This window comes from Sorex araneus, chromosome 3 (genome assembly GCF_027595985.1).
Source record: "Sorex araneus isolate mSorAra2 chromosome 3, mSorAra2.pri, whole genome shotgun sequence".
NCBI classification, from domain to species: domain Eukaryota; kingdom Metazoa; phylum Chordata; class Mammalia; order Eulipotyphla; family Soricidae; genus Sorex; species Sorex araneus.
The window spans coordinates 40469868-40490775 of NC_073304.1; the positions used below are offsets into that span (position 1 = coordinate 40469868).

At 38.9% G+C, this 20908-nt stretch overlaps 1 protein-coding gene across 2 annotated transcripts; it reads right to left on the reverse strand.

Moving 5' to 3' along the window:
- Positions 1 to 1426: 1426 nt before the first annotated feature.
- On the reverse strand, positions 1427 to 20899 carry JKAMP (JNK1/MAPK8 associated membrane protein). 2 transcript variants are annotated; one of them, XM_004601786.2, is made up of 7 exons: positions 20787 to 20899; positions 17958 to 18049; positions 15587 to 15741; positions 12650 to 12856; positions 9304 to 9485; positions 4897 to 4973; positions 1427 to 2143 (listed from the first exon to the last, which is right to left on the reverse strand). In XM_004601786.2, the coding sequence occupies exons 1-7, from the start codon at positions 20788 to 20790 to the stop codon at positions 1925 to 1927; spliced, it is 936 nt and encodes a 311-aa protein (XP_004601843.1). In that variant the 5' UTR covers positions 20791 to 20899; the 3' UTR covers positions 1427 to 1924. The 2 variants fall into 2 exon arrangements, with proteins under 2 accessions (XP_004601843.1, XP_054987125.1); XM_055131150.1 differs by having other exon boundaries at positions 17958 to 18031; positions 20787 to 20867.
- Positions 20900 to 20908: the final 9 nt, after the last annotated feature.

The window sequence follows — 20908 nt, forward strand, 5'->3', positions numbered from 1 at the left end:
TATAGGGCAGAGACATAGCTCAACCATGTAAACTGCTAGGTGTAGCCTCCAAATACACACACACACACATACACACATACACACACACACAGAAGAAAATTATATAGATGTCCTAAGTACATCTGAAAGTCTTTGCACTTGACTTAGTTACCCGTATGATTATCCTTTTCCAAACACATTTTTCTGATAGAATATGACATCAGATAATTGTTAAAATTGCTCCAAAAGAAGGAAAAGAAAATATAACTTTTGGTATTTAGATACTTGACCCCAGCTACTCACCACATCGAGAACTATTACCTAATTAAAGATTCTTTGAGAATTTAGACTCACAGGGTAATTTTTGTTTGTTTGGGGGCCACACCTGGCAATGCTCAGAAGTTATTCTTGGCTTTGCACTCAGGAACTATTCCTGGCAATGTTTGGGGGTCCACATGGGATTCTGGGTATTGAATCTGGGTCAGTCATGTGCAAGGCAAGTGTCCTGTACTACTGTACTACTGTACTATTGGTTTGGTCCTTCACAGGGTAATTTAATGAATGCCAAAAATCACCCAAACTTGTAAGATATATACATATGGAATATTTATAGCTTATTTTTATATCTACAGAAAAGAAAAAGAGACCTATTAAAAAAGTTAAAGTTCCAGAAGCACCACTGGATGAATGCAGAAAGAAAGTAATAGAAAAAAAACTGAAAAAAAAGTTAAAGGATGCAACTATGAATTCAGAATGCATGAATACAATGGACGTGAGTGTTTTTTATATATTGCAATTGTTAGCAATCTTAGATTTACCAAATTTATACTTTTCCCATTGAAGCACTGAATCAATACCTTACCCACTTTAAAGAACACAAATATCTAAGCACAGTCAAATTACTAGGTTGAGAAAAACTCTTATTTTGCTTCCGTGGGTACAACCATGAGTCTCTTAAAATACTTCAGAGTATAAAAGTAGCAGCATATTATTATCAATACCCAACCATAAGAAAACTGTCTCTTTTTTGAAAAGGGATTATCTCTAAGTAGATAATCTATGTTTTTAGATACATCTATATTTAGGTATCTCTAAAAGCCATCAGTTTTAAGATATACCCTAATGCAAAGATGTTACATGTGAAAAAAAAATATAAACAAAATAAGACAAGTTGGCATGTGTATATATGTGGGTTTTCCCAAAATTATATCTAAAGGGGATATGTGAATACATGTACTTACTCATTTGGAAATGACTAACATAACCTGATATTTTAAATTATTTCCACAATTAGTTTGGTAAAAATCAAATGTCAGAACACGTATCAGCTTTTGGAGTTAAGCTTTTCATTACTGTTTTTCTTTGTAGGAAGAGAAATAATTTGAAGATGTCTCAACTGCACTACCTATAAACAGAAAATCTATTATATAAAATATACTCATTCTGATAATAGACCAAAATACTTTATTGGTGAAAATGATAACAGAAACATAGTTTCATGTTTTCTATCAGACCCCACACGTATATTTGCCTTCACAATTAATTATACATGGAAAAAAAAGAAACACAACAGGCATGCACAATTATGTCAATGCTAAGGATTTCATACTTGTTAATGTTTTTCTTAATAAAAATGGGAAGAATGCTCTGCTAGATACACATAAACTTTATTTTGCTCTATAAAATAAACTGTTGCAAGAGTTAAGTGCTCCTCAAATGTGTCCACTATAATAGAATGCTGGCTTTACTGTATTATATGCATTATATGCAGAATACAATGGGTTATTTGCATTTTCAAGTCCAATCATAAAGTCTGCTAGGTCAAAATAAACAGACATAAAGATATACTTTTGTTTTTCCATGTGCAACAGAAGAGAATGAATGTATTTTTGATTCTTCACTTTTTTATTTAAGAACACTTATTAGGCTTTATGACATTTTACGTTCAGTGTCCATTGGCTCCTTCTGAGAGTATACGTGAAGGTTCAGTAAATTTTGCAGTGAACAAGTAAAAAAGGGCTGGGGTGGGTACCAATGCCAAAAGGGGTAAATCTTGCTCGAGTTTATCCACTCTGGAAATGGAGATTATTCCATAGGCATGAAGCAACCAGTGACTGAAGAGAACAATGAGTCTTTTCTTTCTGACCAGAAGATCATAGCAGTTCTATATAATTTATAAAAAGAAAAGAGTAATACATATTATTGGGCTGAATCAGCTAATTACCTATTAACTTAAAATACATCATTTCCCACACACATAACCTCAGATTTATAGAATGTCTGAACTAAAAAGAAAATAAGACATCTCCCCCATCTCAGACACTCAACTGTACAGATGGAAAAGAAAGGTTTCCCTGGTCACATTCAGCAGACAGGAGCCTGTCTCCTAGTTCTATATCACACTACCCATCAACCAGGGACCATGAGCTGCTTCTGTAAGATCCCAACTAGAAAGAGAAGTCCACATTATGTGCTTTCTTTTGCCCTGACCCACTGCAGCTGAAGCTACAGGAGGAAAACACATCGGGTTTCCTTCATTTCTAGCACACCTGTAGTCTGCTGCCTAAGAATTAGAGAGAAACAGGAATGACACATGATTTCCTTCTAATCTTTAATACACCTCGGTAATATGCAGCAATTAAAAGTACCTCACTATTACAAACAGCAATGCCCAAAAGTGTTAATAGACATACCAAAATGTAGGTTGTAACCACTAAGTTACAACTTTCTCTTATTAAATGGCTTATCAAATCACCTAGAGCTAAAGCTGTCTTTTTCTGATTGTAGTGTTTATTTCTTACATAGCATGCTAATTAAAAAATATGAACATTTTTCTTGTTTGTTTTGGGGGCCATACCCAGCGATACTCAGGGGTTACTCCTGTACTCCTGGTGGTGCTCGGGGGACCATATGGGATGGTGGGGATCAAATCTGAGTAAGCTTCATGCCAAAGTAAGCACCCTACCCGCCGTACTATCTCTCCAGTCCATAAATACATGAACCTTTTGTACAGAAGATTTCCATGCAGAGAACAAGATTCAAACCAATTTATCTATTTATGGTAGTTATAATTAATAGAAATTTCAAAGACTTAATCTTGGTTAAATACCTAACAATTTCCCGCATCAACTTTTTCTCAGACGTGATAAAGTACCAAATTTTCTTATATTTTCTAAGAGTATTAAAATGTTGATGAAAGAATATAAAACAGAACTAGGGATATTATACTAGCACTAGCACTGTTGTCCTGTTGTTCATCAATTTGCTTGAGCGGGCACCAGTAACGTCTCCATTGTGAGACTTGTTGTTACTGTTTTTGGCATATCAAATATGCCACGGATAGCTTGCCAGGCTCTGCTGTACGGGTGGGATACTCTAGGTAGCTTGCCAGGCTCTCCAAGAGGGAAGGAGGAATCAAACACGGGTTGGTCACGTGCAAGGCAAACGCCCTACCTGCTGTGCTATTGCTCCAGTCCAGGGATATTATACAAATGGAAATATTCAAATAATCACTGTAAAAAATTCTGTTTAGTTTCTTACTACTATTCTATCTAAAAGTCATCGTGATTTTTCCCCTCTGACTCAATGACATAATAGAAAAGGAACAGCAACAGTAACCACTTCAAAGAGTTAATAACTGACTTTCTCTGGGTTGAACATTTTAAAAGACATTCTATTTATTTGGCTGATTTTTTTTTTTTTTTTTTTGCTTTTTGGGTCACATCTTGCGATGCACAGGGGCTATTCCTGGCTCTGCACTCAGGAATTACTCCTGGCGGTGCTCAGGGGACCATATGGGATGCTGGGAATCGAACCTGGGTCGGCCGCGTGTAAGGCAAACGCCCTACCCGCTGTGCTATTGCTCAGCCCCGATTTTTGGGTCTTTTAAACAATTCTCGGGGAGCCTGAAGGCTATTCCCAGTTGTGCTTAGGGGTCTTGCAGTGTCAGAAATCAAACCCAGGGCCACGACATGCAAGAGGTCTACTGTTATCTCCTATTTTCCAGCCCCTGGATTAAACATTTTTTAATGAAAAATCAAATATCAATGGATTAGGCAATTCAGACTAGATTAGCAAACACAGGATATCGGACAGAATAACACTGAAAATACTATATTTTCATCTCCTTGGAATTGGTTTCAAGTTCCTTTGAATAGTGGCCTCACAAGGAATTAGTAAAAAATTAGAGGCAAAAAAGTATCAAAACAGGGGCTGGAGCGATAGCATAGTGGGTAGGGCGTTTGCCTTGCATGCGGCTGACTTGGGTTCGAATCCCAGCATCCCATATGGTCCCCTGAGCACTGCCAGGAGTAATTCCTGAGTGTAGAACCAGGAGTAACCCCTGTGCATGCCAGGTGTGACCCAAAAAGCAAAAAAAAAAAAAAAAAGTATCAAAACAAAATCACCTGTCATAAACAAGTAATTGATACAAACAAAATAACTTTGTCATGTTACTTCTAAGTCATCAAAACATTACATATATTAGAAAGCATAAGTAAAAGTCCATAATCAATTAAAATGAAACTCGAAACAAAAACTCATACAGAATATAGATATGATTATAGATTGCTACTAGTGCTGCCATTGTAAAACAAAATTAAAATAATCTATATATAATAAGGCATTTTGTTTCTCTCAAAATAGTGTTAATAAGTTTTCAATGTTTTCAATTATTTCAATAAATATTTCCATGTGTGAAATTTTGTAAGATGATTATTTTCTCCAACATCCTGGATCACTAATAACTCACTAATTTCTCAAGCAAATATAATATACAAGTTATATAACCTTTTGTAAAACTAATGAGCTAGAAGCTACTATGTGAATCTACTTAGTTGTAGTATTATCTCTGTCTTATTCTATTGAATTCGATTGTCACAAGCATTTAAAAATTCTTAAACAAAAAAGATTTCTTACCTCTATTTCAGAAGCAGACATGTACACAGCCAGAGTAACCAAAGACAATACTAATATAATATATGGGAAGGCATAATCTGAAAAGCAAACAACATATTATGTTGAAACTTGTTTTCTGGGCCTAACATCAAAAAACTTCCATAAATTCCAGAGTCAAACTTTCTCTACAGGTCCTGTGAGAGGCCTAAGCCCAAATGCACTAAGGCAGGGCTCAGCAAAGCTTTCCAGCTAAAGGTCAGCGAGTAAATATGTTTGGCTTTGTGGACCATACGGGTCTGTCTCAATCATGGACGCTGCAGCTACAGCAGGAAGGCAGACAAACGAGATATAAATAAACATAAATAAACATGGAGAAAGCATAGCACACGGCACCCCATTTGGTCCCCCAAGTACTACCAGGAGTATTTTCTGACTATAGAGACAGGAATAACCCTGAGCACCACCAGGTGTGACCCCCAAAGACATAAAATGAATAGGTTTGCCTAATCCCAACAAATTTATGAAGAGAATCTTAATTTTACATAATTTTCACTTGTCAATCAATACTTCTTCCATTTCTGCAATAAACCATTTATTATTATTTGTTTAATGTAAGAGTCCTGCTATTTATTCAGCCACTGATTACGCTGACTGAAGCAGGCATGAACTCCACATTACTTTAAAAAAACATTTTTTATCGAAAAAAAATAGACCATGATAATACTGTTCATGATTGGGTTTCAGTTATACAATGATCCAACACCCATCCCTCATTAGTGTATATTTCCCATCACTAATGTCCCCCTTTTCCCTCCCATCATCTCTCAACACCGCACCTCTCACCGCTAGCTTTCCTCTACTTTTGTGCATTATAGTTTGCAATACAGGTACTAAGAGGTCACAGTGCTTGTTCAGGGCATTCACTATTGTTATCAGAAGAGTAGGCTGGAGCAGCTTTTTAACTGGGTATGGATGTGACTGCTGAGGCTTCCGGGAATACAGGGAGGTAGGGAGAGGCAGCCCATCCCGACCCCTGAGAAAGCCTGGAGATTTCAGTCACAAAACCTGCATACCTGAATTTTCAGGAAATCATATCTTGGTGAGGTCCGTCCTGAGATGGTGGAGTCAGGCCTGGGGCTTGGTGGTGCTTTTAAATTGTGGAAGCAAGCGGCTGACGGGGGCTCTGCTTGGGAGGCCCCCAAGCTGATCTGCCTCCCTCTGATTTACCATCAGCTGTTCAGCCTTGTACAGGTCCAAGATTAACTGTGGCTTTTTAACGCTTTTGAGATTTATTTATGGCTCTCTCTCTAGAGCAAGGCTGGTAGAAGAGCTGACATGGTGGCGCTGGACTTGGCTGGTAAGGGTGATCGCCAGTGCTACCAGGAGTATAAGGGGAGTGGGGGAGAAGTGGCCCATCCCAACTCTGAGAAGCCTGGACATTTCAGTCACAAAATTCACATACCCAAGTTTTCAGTATATTCTGTCTCAGTAAGGTCCACCCCACCAACTATTTAAAAATATAAAACTACCACTAGTCCACCTTTAAAGATCCCTGCCTTATGGCATCCATTTAACATGAAGCACTAATTTCTTTCCTATGCATTTAGAAAAGTTTATATACAAAATGAGAAATTTAAAATAACTACTTAAATAATTTTCTGTATTAGGCTCCAGATAGGAAATTTTGATTAAGAAAGCTGTATATGAATAATTTGGCTTTAATTATTCTATTAGAAAAGTGAACATATCAATAAAAACTTCAAAGGACAAATCGATCTCTTTCAAATACAGCATAATATTATTACTTTAAGTGATTTTTCTTCTAACAGAACACTTTTCATTTGTGTTTCAAATGTATAACACTATTTTAAATGGGCACATTGACAAAAAATTGATTTTTCATATAATTATTTTAAAATACTTTAATTCACAAAACTACTAATCATTCTACACTACAGTGGAATCCATTTGGAACAATTTCAAATGTCAGTTCAGGAATGAGCAGCCAGAAACTGAATTATCTATATAGACTCTAATACAACTTACTGAATAATTGAATACTTGTTAATTTAATAATGTGTGACATTTAGAACCTTTTATCGTATACAGACATTAAGTCCTTAAAACTACTTAACAAAACTGCTTTTAACTTACAAATAGTGTTGCTAATGACATATTAAAGTAAAAATTCATGTAAGGTGAAAGGAGGATGATCAGTTTCTAAAAATGACCAAGTTGTGGGGAGTGAAGGCAGTCATGGGCTCATGGTAGGATCAGGAGTGGTTCTTATGCTAAGGTTGTTTTTTTTTTTAAAATGAGGTTTTTGAGCAACTAGGTCTGGAAGTACAGTCTGGTAATCTGCATCTGCATTTCCCTGGGGTTTTCAAATATAGCTCTCACTGAAAAACCAGCTTCAGTATGTATCACTTCCAAAAATTGGGAGTCTGACATTGCCGTCTTTCTCATTACTCCCAGGGTCTCTCTCCTGAGCCTCTGGTCTCTCTACCAGAAGCCTCTTGCTGTACTACTTCGCTCAGACCCCCATCTCCTTTGCTGGTACTGAATGCATCCTTCCCACATTCAGAAATTGAAATCCCAACATGCACTGTAATGGTATCAGGAGGTGGGGCCATTGGAGGATGATTATTAATTAGGTCACAGGGATGTAATTCACATGAACAGAATAAGTGTTCTTACAAGAGATCTTAGAGGACATAGGGAGATCCTCTACTCTGTGAAGACACAGGGAGAAGACAACGAAGAATCAAAATGCAGTCCCTTGCTACACACAGAAATCTGCTGGGGCCTGTCCCCACAACGTGGAGAAAAAGATTTCTGCTATTTGTTCTGCTGTTCTGTTATAACAGCCTGAACATATAACAAACCAATTACCTATTTTTTTCAACACCACAAAATTATGACTAGGGGTTGGAGTGGTAGAACAGCAGGTAGGGTGTTTGCCTTGCACGCAGCTGACCCAGGTTCAATTCCCAGCATCCCATATGGTCTCCCGAGCACCGCCAGGAATGATTCCTGAGTGCAAAACCAGGAGTAAGTCCTGAGCATCGCCGGGTGTGACCCAAAAAGCAAAACAAACAAACAAACAAAATTATGACTAGGTATGAAAACGTTGTATAATTAATTTTAGCAGATTACAAGCCTTGATACTTTGTATGAATGAATTATGAGTAATACTTTGATCCTATGTTTTGAGTGGAGGTCTATAAAATGATTTAGAGTTATTTGTGTGTAGAAAGGTATGTTCCAATATCAGCACAAACAATAAAGGAAAAAGATGCTGAGAGTCTCCATGGGTTAACTTTCCAAACCTTTCCTTGTTCTTTACTACTTTTTCCCTTTTCTCCATTTCATAACCAAGAGGTTTATAAAACAGCATCAAGACACTAAAGATTTTCAAATTCCAGGCAAAACATGAATGAGGAAAGACAGATCCCTAGTATCTCATTTTTTTCTTCCCAGGGCTTTACCTTCAGTTTCACTGTCACCTTCACCAACTTATGCAACTTGAAACTATTGCTTACTCTCACCCAGATCCTTTAGGTCAGAGGGCAGGCCCTCTGAATGCTGGCAGGCTCCATCTTAAAGATGATACCCAACATCCTTGTAGTGGTCAGTGTCACACATTCAAATAAGTATTAATCTATTTTCTTAGTTATTCATAGTTTCCTAGTACGTGAATCTTTTGAATAATAATTTCTCATTTTGAGTCACAACTCAGAATGGTTGCTGGGTTAATAAACATTAATCTACTAAAAGAATATATGCATGATGGAGGATTTTTACTTTACCGAAAAGATTGCCATAAAGGAATGTATAAACTTAATGGTAAAAATATATACCATCAAGAGTAATTTGCATATATCATATATTAAACCAACTTTTGTTCTTCAATTTTTACTATCTGGTTTAAAAGTTTCTTATTTAGGTTAAGCTTCTTAAATTCAAGGAATTCTACAAATAAAAATCAGTTTAATTAGCTGCTACTGATTTCTTATTTCCTTTTTTTCTTTTTTTCTGGCGACACGTGGCAGTGCTCAGTGCTTACTCCTAGTTCTAGGCTCAAAGATCACTCCTGGCAGGGAGGGACCAAACGTAGTCCTAGGGATAGAGCCCAGGTTGCCTGCATGAAGGCTAACACCCTACATGCTATAATATCACCCTGGCCCCACTTGCCACTGATTTCTTACAAATTCGATTACATTCCAAGAAAGTCATAATTTTTGTATTGAAAGTCATGACTTTTTAAAGACAATGTCTTAGCAAAATATACTTTTTAAAGACAATGTTTTAGCAAAATACTTATGGTTTGCTCTCAAGGATAAAAAAAGGTATTTTGAAGCAAAAGATAAAAAAAAATTATCACATATAAATAATAAACATTTCATTGATTTTACCCATAAAACTTACATAAGAGTCCTCCACCAACTGCCTGAAGCACAGTTAAAATTGGGAAGAAGTAAAGTGCAGCATAAATACTTTTGAATCGATCTGACTTTCCTAACCCACAGGCAATCTTCTTTACCAGAAGAGGTCGGAGTAGCATCATTAATACCAAGCAGAATGCATAATAGATAAACACAATGGTGTATCTGTAACATAAGAAATCATAACATTAAATATACAATTTAAAATAAATTTGTATCATTATTTTTACAGTCAAGTTCCTAAAAAGAGATTTAAGAAGTCTGCCCACTGATAGGTCACACTTGCATGGTTTGGCCAAATACACTCCTTTACCGCTGGAAAATGTGGCCAACTCCTTTCCAGGAAACAGTCTAGAAATGTGCAACAAAAGCCCTAAAAATATTTAAATCAGCAAGTTTGTTTCTAGAAATTTATCTAAAGGAAACAGAGGTTGTAAAAAAAAAGTACCAGCCTTAACCCTATAAACAAGTATAGTTACTAACATAATAAGAAAAACTCAGGAAGAAATATTCAACAGTATAAAATTAAATTTTGTGGCATATTCATGTTGGAACACTACGCTAGCATTAAAAATCTAGTTAAAAAAGAAATGTTAACTAAGATAACTGTGCCTAACAGATTACATGAAAAGAGCAGATTATAATAAAACTTCTGCATGGTATAACCTTAATATTTATAACCTTAATATTCTTTAAAAACTATGGACAATCATACATACAGAAATGAAACAAGCTTTAGCAGTGATACCCTCAAGGAATAGAATATTATTTTACTTGAGTGTGCTTTTATTGCTTTTCAAGTTCCTACGATGCAATTTTTAAAAGAAAGGAGTTCTAAAATTCTTTCTGTATGACCAGAATATAGTTTCTAGTTCTTTATTTTGAACAATGGGGGTACACAGTTTTAACTTTCTTTTCATGAAGATTTTGAGATTCTTTTTATTATCCTTACTACTCATTTTACTATACCTCTAGAGGGGAGTCACAAGTATAGGGATATTCTCAGATGACCAGCCCCATTCCTCTGTACACTGTGCTCTCTTGATGTGTTCTGCCCAGCCCTAGATTCCATTCACTACATGGCCGACCTCCTGGAAGATGTGTTACTTTATTAAGCCACCCCCTACCAACATCAAAGCAAATGAAATCTTTCCACTGGGCAACCTGTAATTTCTTAGGAACTCTAGGAAGGTTACTTTAATCAGAAAGAAACTACAGGGCATTACCTATCTAATGACGAGGAATCGAGCCTCATGACTGGATACAGGATTTCCTACTTTTGTCCCCTAAAGACCTTATCTTGAATCTCCCCTGCCTGTTTCATCTGTGTCTCTGGTATAAAGGAGAAAAAATTAATCTCACAGCTAAAGCTACTTTTCACAAATGTAACTATACATTTCATTTCCAGTAACTCAGTTTTAATATTATAAAGCTATTTTTTTACAATGCTATTAATGATACACATTTTTTTTTCTTTTTGGGTCACACCCAGCGATGGTCAGGGGTCACTCCTGGCTCTGCACTCAGGAATTACCCCTGGCCGTGCTCAGGGGACCATATGGGATGCTGGGAATCGAACCTGGGTCGGCCGCGTGCAAGGCAAACGCCCTACCCACTGTGCTATCACTCCAGCCCCACGTTTTTTTTTTTTAAATCAAATCTGATCTAATTATTGTTTTTTCTGTTTATAGCTGTTTCCATTTATTGGGGGATGTCTCTAAAGTTTAGATCAAATGAGATCTTGGATCCATGTTTATTTACTGGATAGACAAGATTTATTTATTTATTTTAATGAACCACCATGAGATGCAGTTACAGACTTACAAACTTTCATGATTGCATTCCAGTCAAACAATGTTCAAGTACCCATCCCTCCACCAGTGCCCATTCTCCACCACCAATAATACCAATCTCTCCTGCCACCCCCACTCCCTGCCTCTGTGGCAGACACATTCCCTCTTACTCTCTCTGTTCGTTCGGGTGTTATGGTTTACAATACAGGTATCAAGCGGCCATCATGTTTGGTCCATAGTCTACTTTCAGCAAGCATCTACTATCCCGAGCCATCTCTCCAAACATCATTTACTTAGTACTCCTTTCTCCACCCCAACTACCTTTTCCTCCAGCACATGAGATTGGCTTCCAAGCCATGGGCAAACCTTCTGATCCTGGGATCTAATTAATTTCAACTTAAAACGTTATCAGTAAAGAATCCTTGTTTTCCAATTTAGTATGGAAGTAGATTTTTATACACCAATTGAGAAAACTGCATTTACTGGTCAACATAACAGTGACCCAGAGGTAATTTTATACCATTATTCTTTAATTGCTTCACAAAAGGAAAATATTACAATGGCTTATGGATTTCTGAAATGTGTAGTTCCAGTATAGCCTCACATTTAAGTTTAAAATGGTTAAGTAAATAATACGTAAAAACCCAATACTGATTATGAAATCTCATAATTTAAAAAAATCATTTTTGTGCACAATGATTAGAATAAGGCAGGCAGGCCATTTCATAGTGACTATTATCAAAGCTTCCAAGAAAAAAATTCTACTAAATTCAGGGATGTTAGATAGATGGAAACAGTTTAATCAATGAAGTTGTTTCTGTGATTCTCCTTGGCTGACAGTATAGTCACAAGATTCTGCAATAGTCACCCAGCTCAGCAGGAACAAGTGTTGAAATAAATGTTAAGTTGCTATTATAGTGCAGAAAGAGGGCAGAAGTGCCAGCACCTATCACCAGGTCTGCTCTGACCTGCATTTTATGACGCCTCTACTGCAGACTTTACAGATATTGTCATAAGCAAGAAAAATGTGACTATGACAGCAGCTGACTCAAGCCTGATTTTAACTCCAAAATACTTTTCCTATGTGTCAGACATTGCTTCTTCGTTGCATGTAAGGTTTTCTTTATAATTCCTTAATTCCTTTGGGGGATGCACATCCAGTCGTGCTCAAGGTTGACTCCTGGCTCTGTGCTCAGGGGACCATATGTGGTGCCAGGGATGAAACCCAGGTAAGGACCATCTGCAACTGCCTTATCTACTGTACTACCTCCCCAATCCTTAAATTCCTTTTAAAGAAACACCTGTGGCTTGTTTAAGAAGGGCTCATGTATGCTTTAAAAGATGTAGTATCATTTTGAAAGTTAGATGTGTTCTTGTTTTGTCCTATTAACCTATGTGCCCCTTAAGAGAAGAAATATCTTCCCTGGATCTCCTCCCCAGTGCCTGGAAGCCATTTCAGAATGTTCGTCCTGTGAAAATGAGTGAAATCTGCAATTATCATTAATAAAATGATCTTAAATCGAAACAAATACTTACAATGGGTAGACAGCTTCATGAGTACAATGTACTGTGGTGATGTAATCTGGGCTTGGGTTGTAGAGCATTGTGTACCAGTCAGAAAGCATCAATACTCGACACGAACGGATATAAAGAACACCAACTGGATCACTCACAAGTAAGGTGATGACAGCTGCCATACTGCACTCAAATAAAGCAGTGATGTGTTGAAAAAGTGCACTGGAACTAATAAGACAAAAGAATTCCATTACAATGGTTTCAAGATTTAAACTGCTTTAAATAAAATCTGTGTCTATTGTGAACAACTTTATAAAAATAATAAAGTGTGCGTATGTTTCAAGATATGGATCCTGAGAGAACTTTTCACTGAAAACTCCAAAGCCAATAAATAGAAAAAATCAAGTAAATATGGAAACAAGTAGTTAAGCCTTACAAAAACAGGACAACAGTTATCCTAGAAAACTGTCCCAATACCACTCACAAAAAGACAAAAGAACAGAAATTCATCTCATCAGCAGTTTAGCATCTTGCCATATTATAAAAAAATTCACTATAGTTACCCAGGTATGATTTAAAAGTAAATGGTACATAAACTATATCACATATCAGTTATAGAGCATAATAATAAATATTATAAGCTCACCGTCTAACCCAATATCTAGAATATTTACAACTTACATGTGCTTCTGCTCTTCCCCATTCCACACTAGTCTCTCCCCTAGAGGCAACTATTATACTAGTAAGTTTTTATCAGTTTTTCAAGTTTTTATTAATTTTCTATTTATATTTCAAAACCAATTTAATTTTGCTTAATTTTGAACACTGCAAAAGTGGTATTACATAGATATTAACTGTTTTGTTTCTGGGTGACACCCGGCAGTGCTCAGAGCTTACTCCTGACTCTGAGCTCAGGACTCAGTCCTGACGGGCTCAGCGGACGACTTGGGGTGCCAAGGATCAAACCCAGGTGGGCCACATGCCATGCAAGTGTCTTACCCACTATACTACTGCTCCAGCCCTCATTAATGCTAACTCTTAAGAAATTTTTTCCATTAAAAATTACATTTCTAAGATTCACTGTTACTGCTTATAGCTAAGGTTCAATCATTTCCACTGCCATATACTATTTCAAGTGACCATACAATACTTTTTCTCCATTCTGCTTCATTAAGTTGTAAAGGTTTTTTTCTCAAGAGTGTGGGTTGAATTTTTCTCTCTTCTGTGATGTCTTCCAAAAAAAGATGTTCATTCGAGTGGGCCCACACTCAGCTTAGGACTTATTTCTGGCTCTGTGCTCAAGGGTCAATTCTGGAGGTGATCAGAGGGCAGTGTGTGGTGCCCAGAATCCAAATAAGGCCAGCCACAGAAAAGGCAAGCACCTTAACCCAAATTCTCTCAATTCCCATGTCCAATTATTTTAATACTCACCTAGAATAGATTTCTATATATAAGATATGAAGTGAAATAAGTCAGAAGGAAAAAAAAAGTATTGGATAATTTTACCTTTGTGTACATTATAAAGATACAAAACTGATGAGCAGAAAAAATAAAAAGACAAATCAGTGGACATTGAAAATGGAACTAAGAGTATCTGAGAAAGCTGTAAGGAGGGGAGATAAAATGGGGAAGTGAGGCATAAATATTTTTTCTTTTTTTTTTTTAATTTTATTGAATCACTGTGAGATAGTTACAAGCTTTCATGTTTGGATTACAATCACATAATAATCAAACACATATCCCTCCACCAGTGCACATTCTCCCCTACCAATATCCCCAGTCTACCCCACCCTCCCCCTGTTTCCATGGCAGACAATATTCCTCATACTCTCTCTCTACTTTTGGGCATTATGGCTTACAACACAGACACTGAAAGATCATCATGTTTGGTCCATTATCTACTTTCAGCACGCATCTCCCATCCCAACTGATTCCTCCAGCCATCATTTTCTTAGTGATCCCTTCTCTATTCCATCTGCCTTCTCCCCTCTGCTCATGAAGCAGGCTTCCAGCTATGGGGCAATCCCCCTGGCCCTTGTATCTACTGTCCTTGGGTGTCAGCCTCATGTGATGTTATTCTACATTCCACAAATGAGCGCAGTCCTTCTATATCTGTCCCTCTCTTTCTGACTCATTTCACTTAGCAGGATACTCTTGTATTTCTAATACAAATGTTGATTTACAATGATTTATAATAATAAATACATGATTTATAATGATACATACATGAAGCATTATGTTAAAACGCAAGGTTATTTCAATTTAAAAAAATTATTTTTTTGGTTTTGAGCCACACTTGACAGTGTTCAAGGCTTACTTCTATTCTGTGCTCAGGAATCTCTCCTGGAGGTTGAGGAACCCATGGTGTGCCAGGGGTTAAATCCAGGGCAGCCACATGCAAGGCAACTGCCTTATCATTGCACTATCTCTCTGGCTCCTAAAAAATTTTTTTAGTTTAATAAAATAAAGAGTCTCCATCCAGAACCAATTCTCCATAGAAAACAATAAAGATTATAATTGAGAGATTTAAAAAACTCAAGATCATTTACAGTAAAACATAACAATATTTCCCTTAATAATTACTTAATAAACACTCATTAAGTTCTCTTGCCACAGTCAACTGTCACTGTCACTGTCATCCTGTTGCTCACCGACTTGCTCAAGTAGGCACCAGTAACATCTTCATTGTGAGACTTGTTGTTACTGTTTTTGGCATATCGAATACGCCACGGGTAGCTTGCCAGGCTAGCCGAGAGGGACAGAGGAATCCAAGTTGGGTCGGCCGCATGCAAGGCAAACACCCTACCTGCTGTGTTATCACTCCAGCCCCACCACAGTCAAAATTAACACAAAAGAGATAGTCTGCCACACTTAAAATAGCAGAAGTAAATTACTTTACAAGGTCCTCTAAATATTATTCCAACATTGCTCCATGCAGATATGTTAAAAAAAACTAACCTCTTTTTCCCTGAGTACCATTCAATGAAAAACCAGTGCAATACAAGAGGAAGCATCGCCATAAATCCTAGGTAGAGCCAATCATAAAGTTCTGGAGAGTCTGTGCAAGGCTGACAATATTTCTGTGCATTTGTTCTCTGACCTCTTGGACACACCTATAAATCATAGAAATAATATTTTATAGACAGGCAGTATTTTATAACATTATACCCCACAAAAATCATTCTATGAAGCATCCTATTTCAGAAAACATGTCTACAATTGCACCACTTAGAAATAAAAAAGGAAAATAAAAAGAAACCTACATTGCACTTGTCTGTATGTTATTAAATTTACTAAATTAACTAACATCAAATGGAAAGTCTAGTTATTAATATCATATGAAACAACTGCAAAGAAACAATGGAATTTGTTAACTTTCTTGGGATACCCACTGTACCACATCACTCACAAAAAAATCATTAGAAATTACTCTAAGATTACAAAATTCTGGGGCTAGAGATAGTATAGGGGTTAAGATACATGCCCTTCCTTGCATTAGGCTACTTTTGGTTGAAACTTGGTACCACATGATCCCCCAGCGTTGTTGGGTACAAGCCCTGGAGTTCTCCAAGACTGCCAGGGTGGCCTGGATAATCCCTGGTGTCACAGTACCAAAGGAGCACCACAGCCTCAGGCCTTTGTAGTGAACCCTCAACACAGTGGGCTGAAAATCACAAGGAGCCCACCTGCTCATGAGCCCGACCTGAAATGCCCCCACCCTCAAGAGAACTATTAAATACTGGGGCGGGGGCTGGGCAGATAGTAAAGGAGGAAGGTGTTTGCCTTACATGCAGCTGACCTGGGTTCAATCCCCGGCATTACATATGGCTCACTGAATGATAGCCAAGAATGAGGCTGAACACAGAGCCTGGAGTAAACCCTGAGTATAGCTGGGTGTGCTCCACACTCCTCACTCACACCCGCAACCCCCCTCCCCCCCAAAAATTAATAAAGTAATTCTCAATGAATGTATAAGACCAGTAATTTTCAACTACCAGTCCACAGGTATAAGAAAGTTAAAGTTAAAAACCAACATTATAGATAATACAACACATGGAGATCTAATTTGTGCATTCATATTCTTTTATAAGTGAATGAGTAAAAGACATTCTGTGAAGCTATTTCAAAAGCAAAAGGATTCTACTGAGGCCGAGGGAATGACTCATTGCCTAAAACGGCCTGCCCTGCAAGTGTGAGACCATGAATTTGATCCCTGGTATTGTACATGTGCATCACAAGTGGTCCCAGCAGCTCTGCTGTGTCTGCAACAGTCAGGTACATATGCATGTGTAGGCAATGCATGGCATTGCCTGGCAGGCAGGGTGCCTGACTTTGATCCCTGCTGCTTCCATGACCCCTTGCTAAAAAAGAAACTTCCCTTGGGCTGAGTACGTGGCTCCACGGTAAAGGGCATGACTGGCATATAAGAAATGTTAGGGGCTGGAGTGATAGCACAGTGGGTAGGGTGTTTGCCTTGTACACAGCTGACCTGGGTTCGATTCCCAGCATCCCATATGGTCCCTTGAGCACCACCAGGAGTAATTCCTGAGTGCAGAGCTGCAGAGCCAGGAATAACCCCTGTGCATTGCCAGGTGTGACCCAAGAAGCAAAAAAAAAAAAGAACAGAAATGAGTCATTCTTGACACCACACACACACACACACACACACACACACACACACACACACACGAGTAACCCCTGTGCATTACCAGGTGTGACCCAAAAAAACAAACAAAAAAAGAAATATGAGTCTTATTCCTGACACTACACACACACACACACGCGCACACAACACACACACATACACACACACACATATGTACACACACCCCACACGAGCGCATGCCACTTCAAGAACTGTGACACCCAAGGCTGATGCAACAGTACAGCAGGTACAGCATTTGCCTTGCATGAGCCAACCTGGGTTTGATTCCCAGTATCCCATATGGTCTCCTGAACACCACCAGGAATAATTCCTGAGTGCAGAGTGGGAGTAAACCCTGAGCATCTTCAGGTTGGGGGAGGGGGGAGTGAGAACCTGGGGTGAGCACTGCAACTGAAACCAACAATGGGCAAGGTGGAGTCTGACACCCAGTGAGTGCATTTGTGGGCCCACAGCAAGCCCCCCGCCCCAAAGAGCACCCCAACCAGCACACACACAAGCACCAGGAAGAAGTAAGGACAGCCCGCAATGCTGTGTGCAAACCCCATAACCCAAGTGTGGATCCCCAGTGATCTTCTGTCATTCCAATCAGCAGCAAAAAAGGGACTTTGGGAAGGGGAAAAAAAAAAGAGTGTACAAATTAAAGAATATATAAGAAAGACTTACCCCACATTCTCCATATACTTCATTTGTGCCATTTTTAAACAACAGCGTCTTCCCACAATAGAGTCCAAGGCATGCTGGTTGAATATCGACAGCTTTTTTTAAAAACAAGTATCAGTATAGTAACATCTTTTGTGATAATAAAATGTAATGCAATAACAAACCACTTGGCAGAAATGTTTCAATTAAAAACAATGTACTAGATAAAAGTCATTACAAATTTAAGATTCGAATTTCTCCTTGGATACTACGAGACTCTGAAAGTGCTCTAAGACTCTTGCTGATACTGTTCTTTTTATTAAGGTCCCTTCCCCCCAACCGGATGTACCCCCAGAACTCAATGTCCATCCCAGTATGTCTCCAAAGGCTCTAGCCAGCCACCCCCCTGGATTAGATGGTTTAAAAGTAGAGGCTCCCACTCTTCAAAAGGAAAAAAGTGATCACCAATCCCTAACTACCTTCTTTAACGGAACAAACAGAAAGTGCCTCCTGATCACATTCAAGGCCACTATAGTCTCCCCAGGATTGTTCTTTGCTCCCCACCCCAGGGGCAGTGCCATTGACTTTAGGAAACAATAGTCTAGTTTTCTTTCTTTTCTTTTTCTTTAATTAGAGGACTAATAGAGGAGCTCACCTTTATTTTTCCCAGTCTGGGTATTAACATAGGAGTGTACTCACACACTTTTTACCGTTTCATTCACAATAAAATACATGTTAGGGCTGGAGAGATAGTACAATGGGCAGGTTGCACAAGCTGATCAGGTTCAATCCCAGGTACCACATATGGTTCCACTGAGCACTGCCAGGAGTTGATACTGCAGAACTGGGGATAAGCCCTGAGCACCATCAGGTTTTGCCACTCCCCCTCAAAAAAAATGTCTAATCAAGAGAGCTAAGATAGCAAAAAGGGCACTTTCCTTGCATAAGGCTTGACCAGGTTAAGTCACTAGCTCCACATACTGTCTCCCAAGCACTGCCAGGAGTGATCCCTGATTACTGAGCCAGGACTAAGCCCTGAGCACCACCAGGTGTAACCCCCCCCCCCAAAAAAAAATCAAACAGCAAAAGGCCCACACACTATAATGCCAACAAAACAAAAGTACAACTTCAGAATAAAAGGCAAGTCCTTAGAGAAAATAGGGACACCTTTACAAAAAGCTTACTGAAAACTATCATGGGAAACAATACCTTACAATCAAACGTCTGATCTCAAGACTTGAGGAAATAAAACGGCAGCTGTCCTTTAAATACACAAAGCAAAGAAAGAAACTCTCATGTCTACAGATTGTCTTTGGCCTTAAAGGGACTGATGGGACTGGAGAGGTAGTGACTGTAGTGGATGCCTACGTGACAGACTGGGGTTTGAATCGTGGCATCCCTAGAAGCACTGCGAGGAATGATTCCTGGAGCCAGGAGTAAGCCCTGAGAATTGCCTGGTGTGGTCCAACCAAGTGCCCTAGCAAAAAAACAAAACAAAACAAAGAAAAAAATCTCAAACATCTGAAAGGTGATTGAGTCTTTCCCATCACAGATATAGGATTCCTTCATTGATTCATTCATTCAATAAATATGCTTTCAGCATCAGATTCCACTGGTTAGGAACTACCAAAGATCCACTTAAGATTCCAAAACAACTACGATGAATGTTTGGAATGTTTTGCATTTTCTGAGTATTCTGAAACAATCTTCAAAATCTCACAATCTGGACAACCTGATTCAAACGACCTTGACACCTTTCAAATCTGAGCAGATTTTTGATTTCTTTCTCTTTGTGCTATTGAAACTCACTAAATCCCTCATTTTTTAGCTTTCAGTTTTAGCAAATCGCTCTGTCTGTTTAAATTCATGGGATTTTTTTAGCTGATTTGACATTTAAATATATATATGCTTTTTGGGTCACACTTAGTGGTTACTCAGGGATTACTGGTTCTACACTCAGGAATTACTCCTGGCAGTGCTCGGGACCTTATGGGACGCAGAGGCTGGGACCTCAGTCGGTGGCATGCAGGTAAACACCCTACACGCTGTATTATCTCTAGGGCTCGACATTTTTTTAATACCAATTTATTCATGTTTTACTATACAAAAGAATTTACTAGATGAATTTTACTAAACATCTAGCTAATAAAAATGAATTATGAAACAGAACTGGAAACTTCTTTCATACGGGCTTTGGTTTTCTGATGGATGCGGTAAGGTTTCTTCCCAAATTAAGAAAATCTGAAAATTAGTATGATAAACTGAAAGCCAACAAACTTATAGATCAAACAAGATCTGGCTTCTCAATGTTCGTTCACTTGCTTCTCATTTCTTTGTCTTTAGTTAATGATGATTTTGGGGGGGGTAGTCGGGGGAGGATCTTTTATTTCCCCTGCCATGATCCTGCCGCTTTGGGAAGGGCCTTATAAACTTCCGTTTGACATCGAGGCGGGAGACAACAATTATGCCCCAATTAGCTTCTGCCTCCTTTTGCCAGTTTTCTGCACTTACTGACGCTGCAACTTTAAATCTGGGAGCCAGCCCTCAGGAACACTAAACAAAGGGGACTCAACAAAACGAATAGGCTGGCATTTCCAACACAACGACCGTGCGGCCTAACCTATCCCTGGGCGCACGCTCGACCACCCCCCTTCCACCCCTCTGCCCCCGGACAGCCTTGAGGGGGGACCTGCGCCCACCCAGCCCGCGGGCAGCAGTGCGGCTCGCCGCCCGAGGGCGCGCGGAACCCCGCGAGGGGCTGCAATCCTCCTCCGGGGCAGAGCTCAAAGCGGGCAGCGGGGTATAGAACAAGAGACGAAAGCAAACGCTCCCTGGACCACGGTGACCACTCACCCATCGGCCGCCCGTAGGTTTCCTTGGAGAAGCTGCGGGATCAGCGGACCTGGGCTCGGAGCCCGGACATCCGGGCCACGGCGCGTCGGGGGGCTCCGCCTCCTGGTAACCGGGGCGACCGC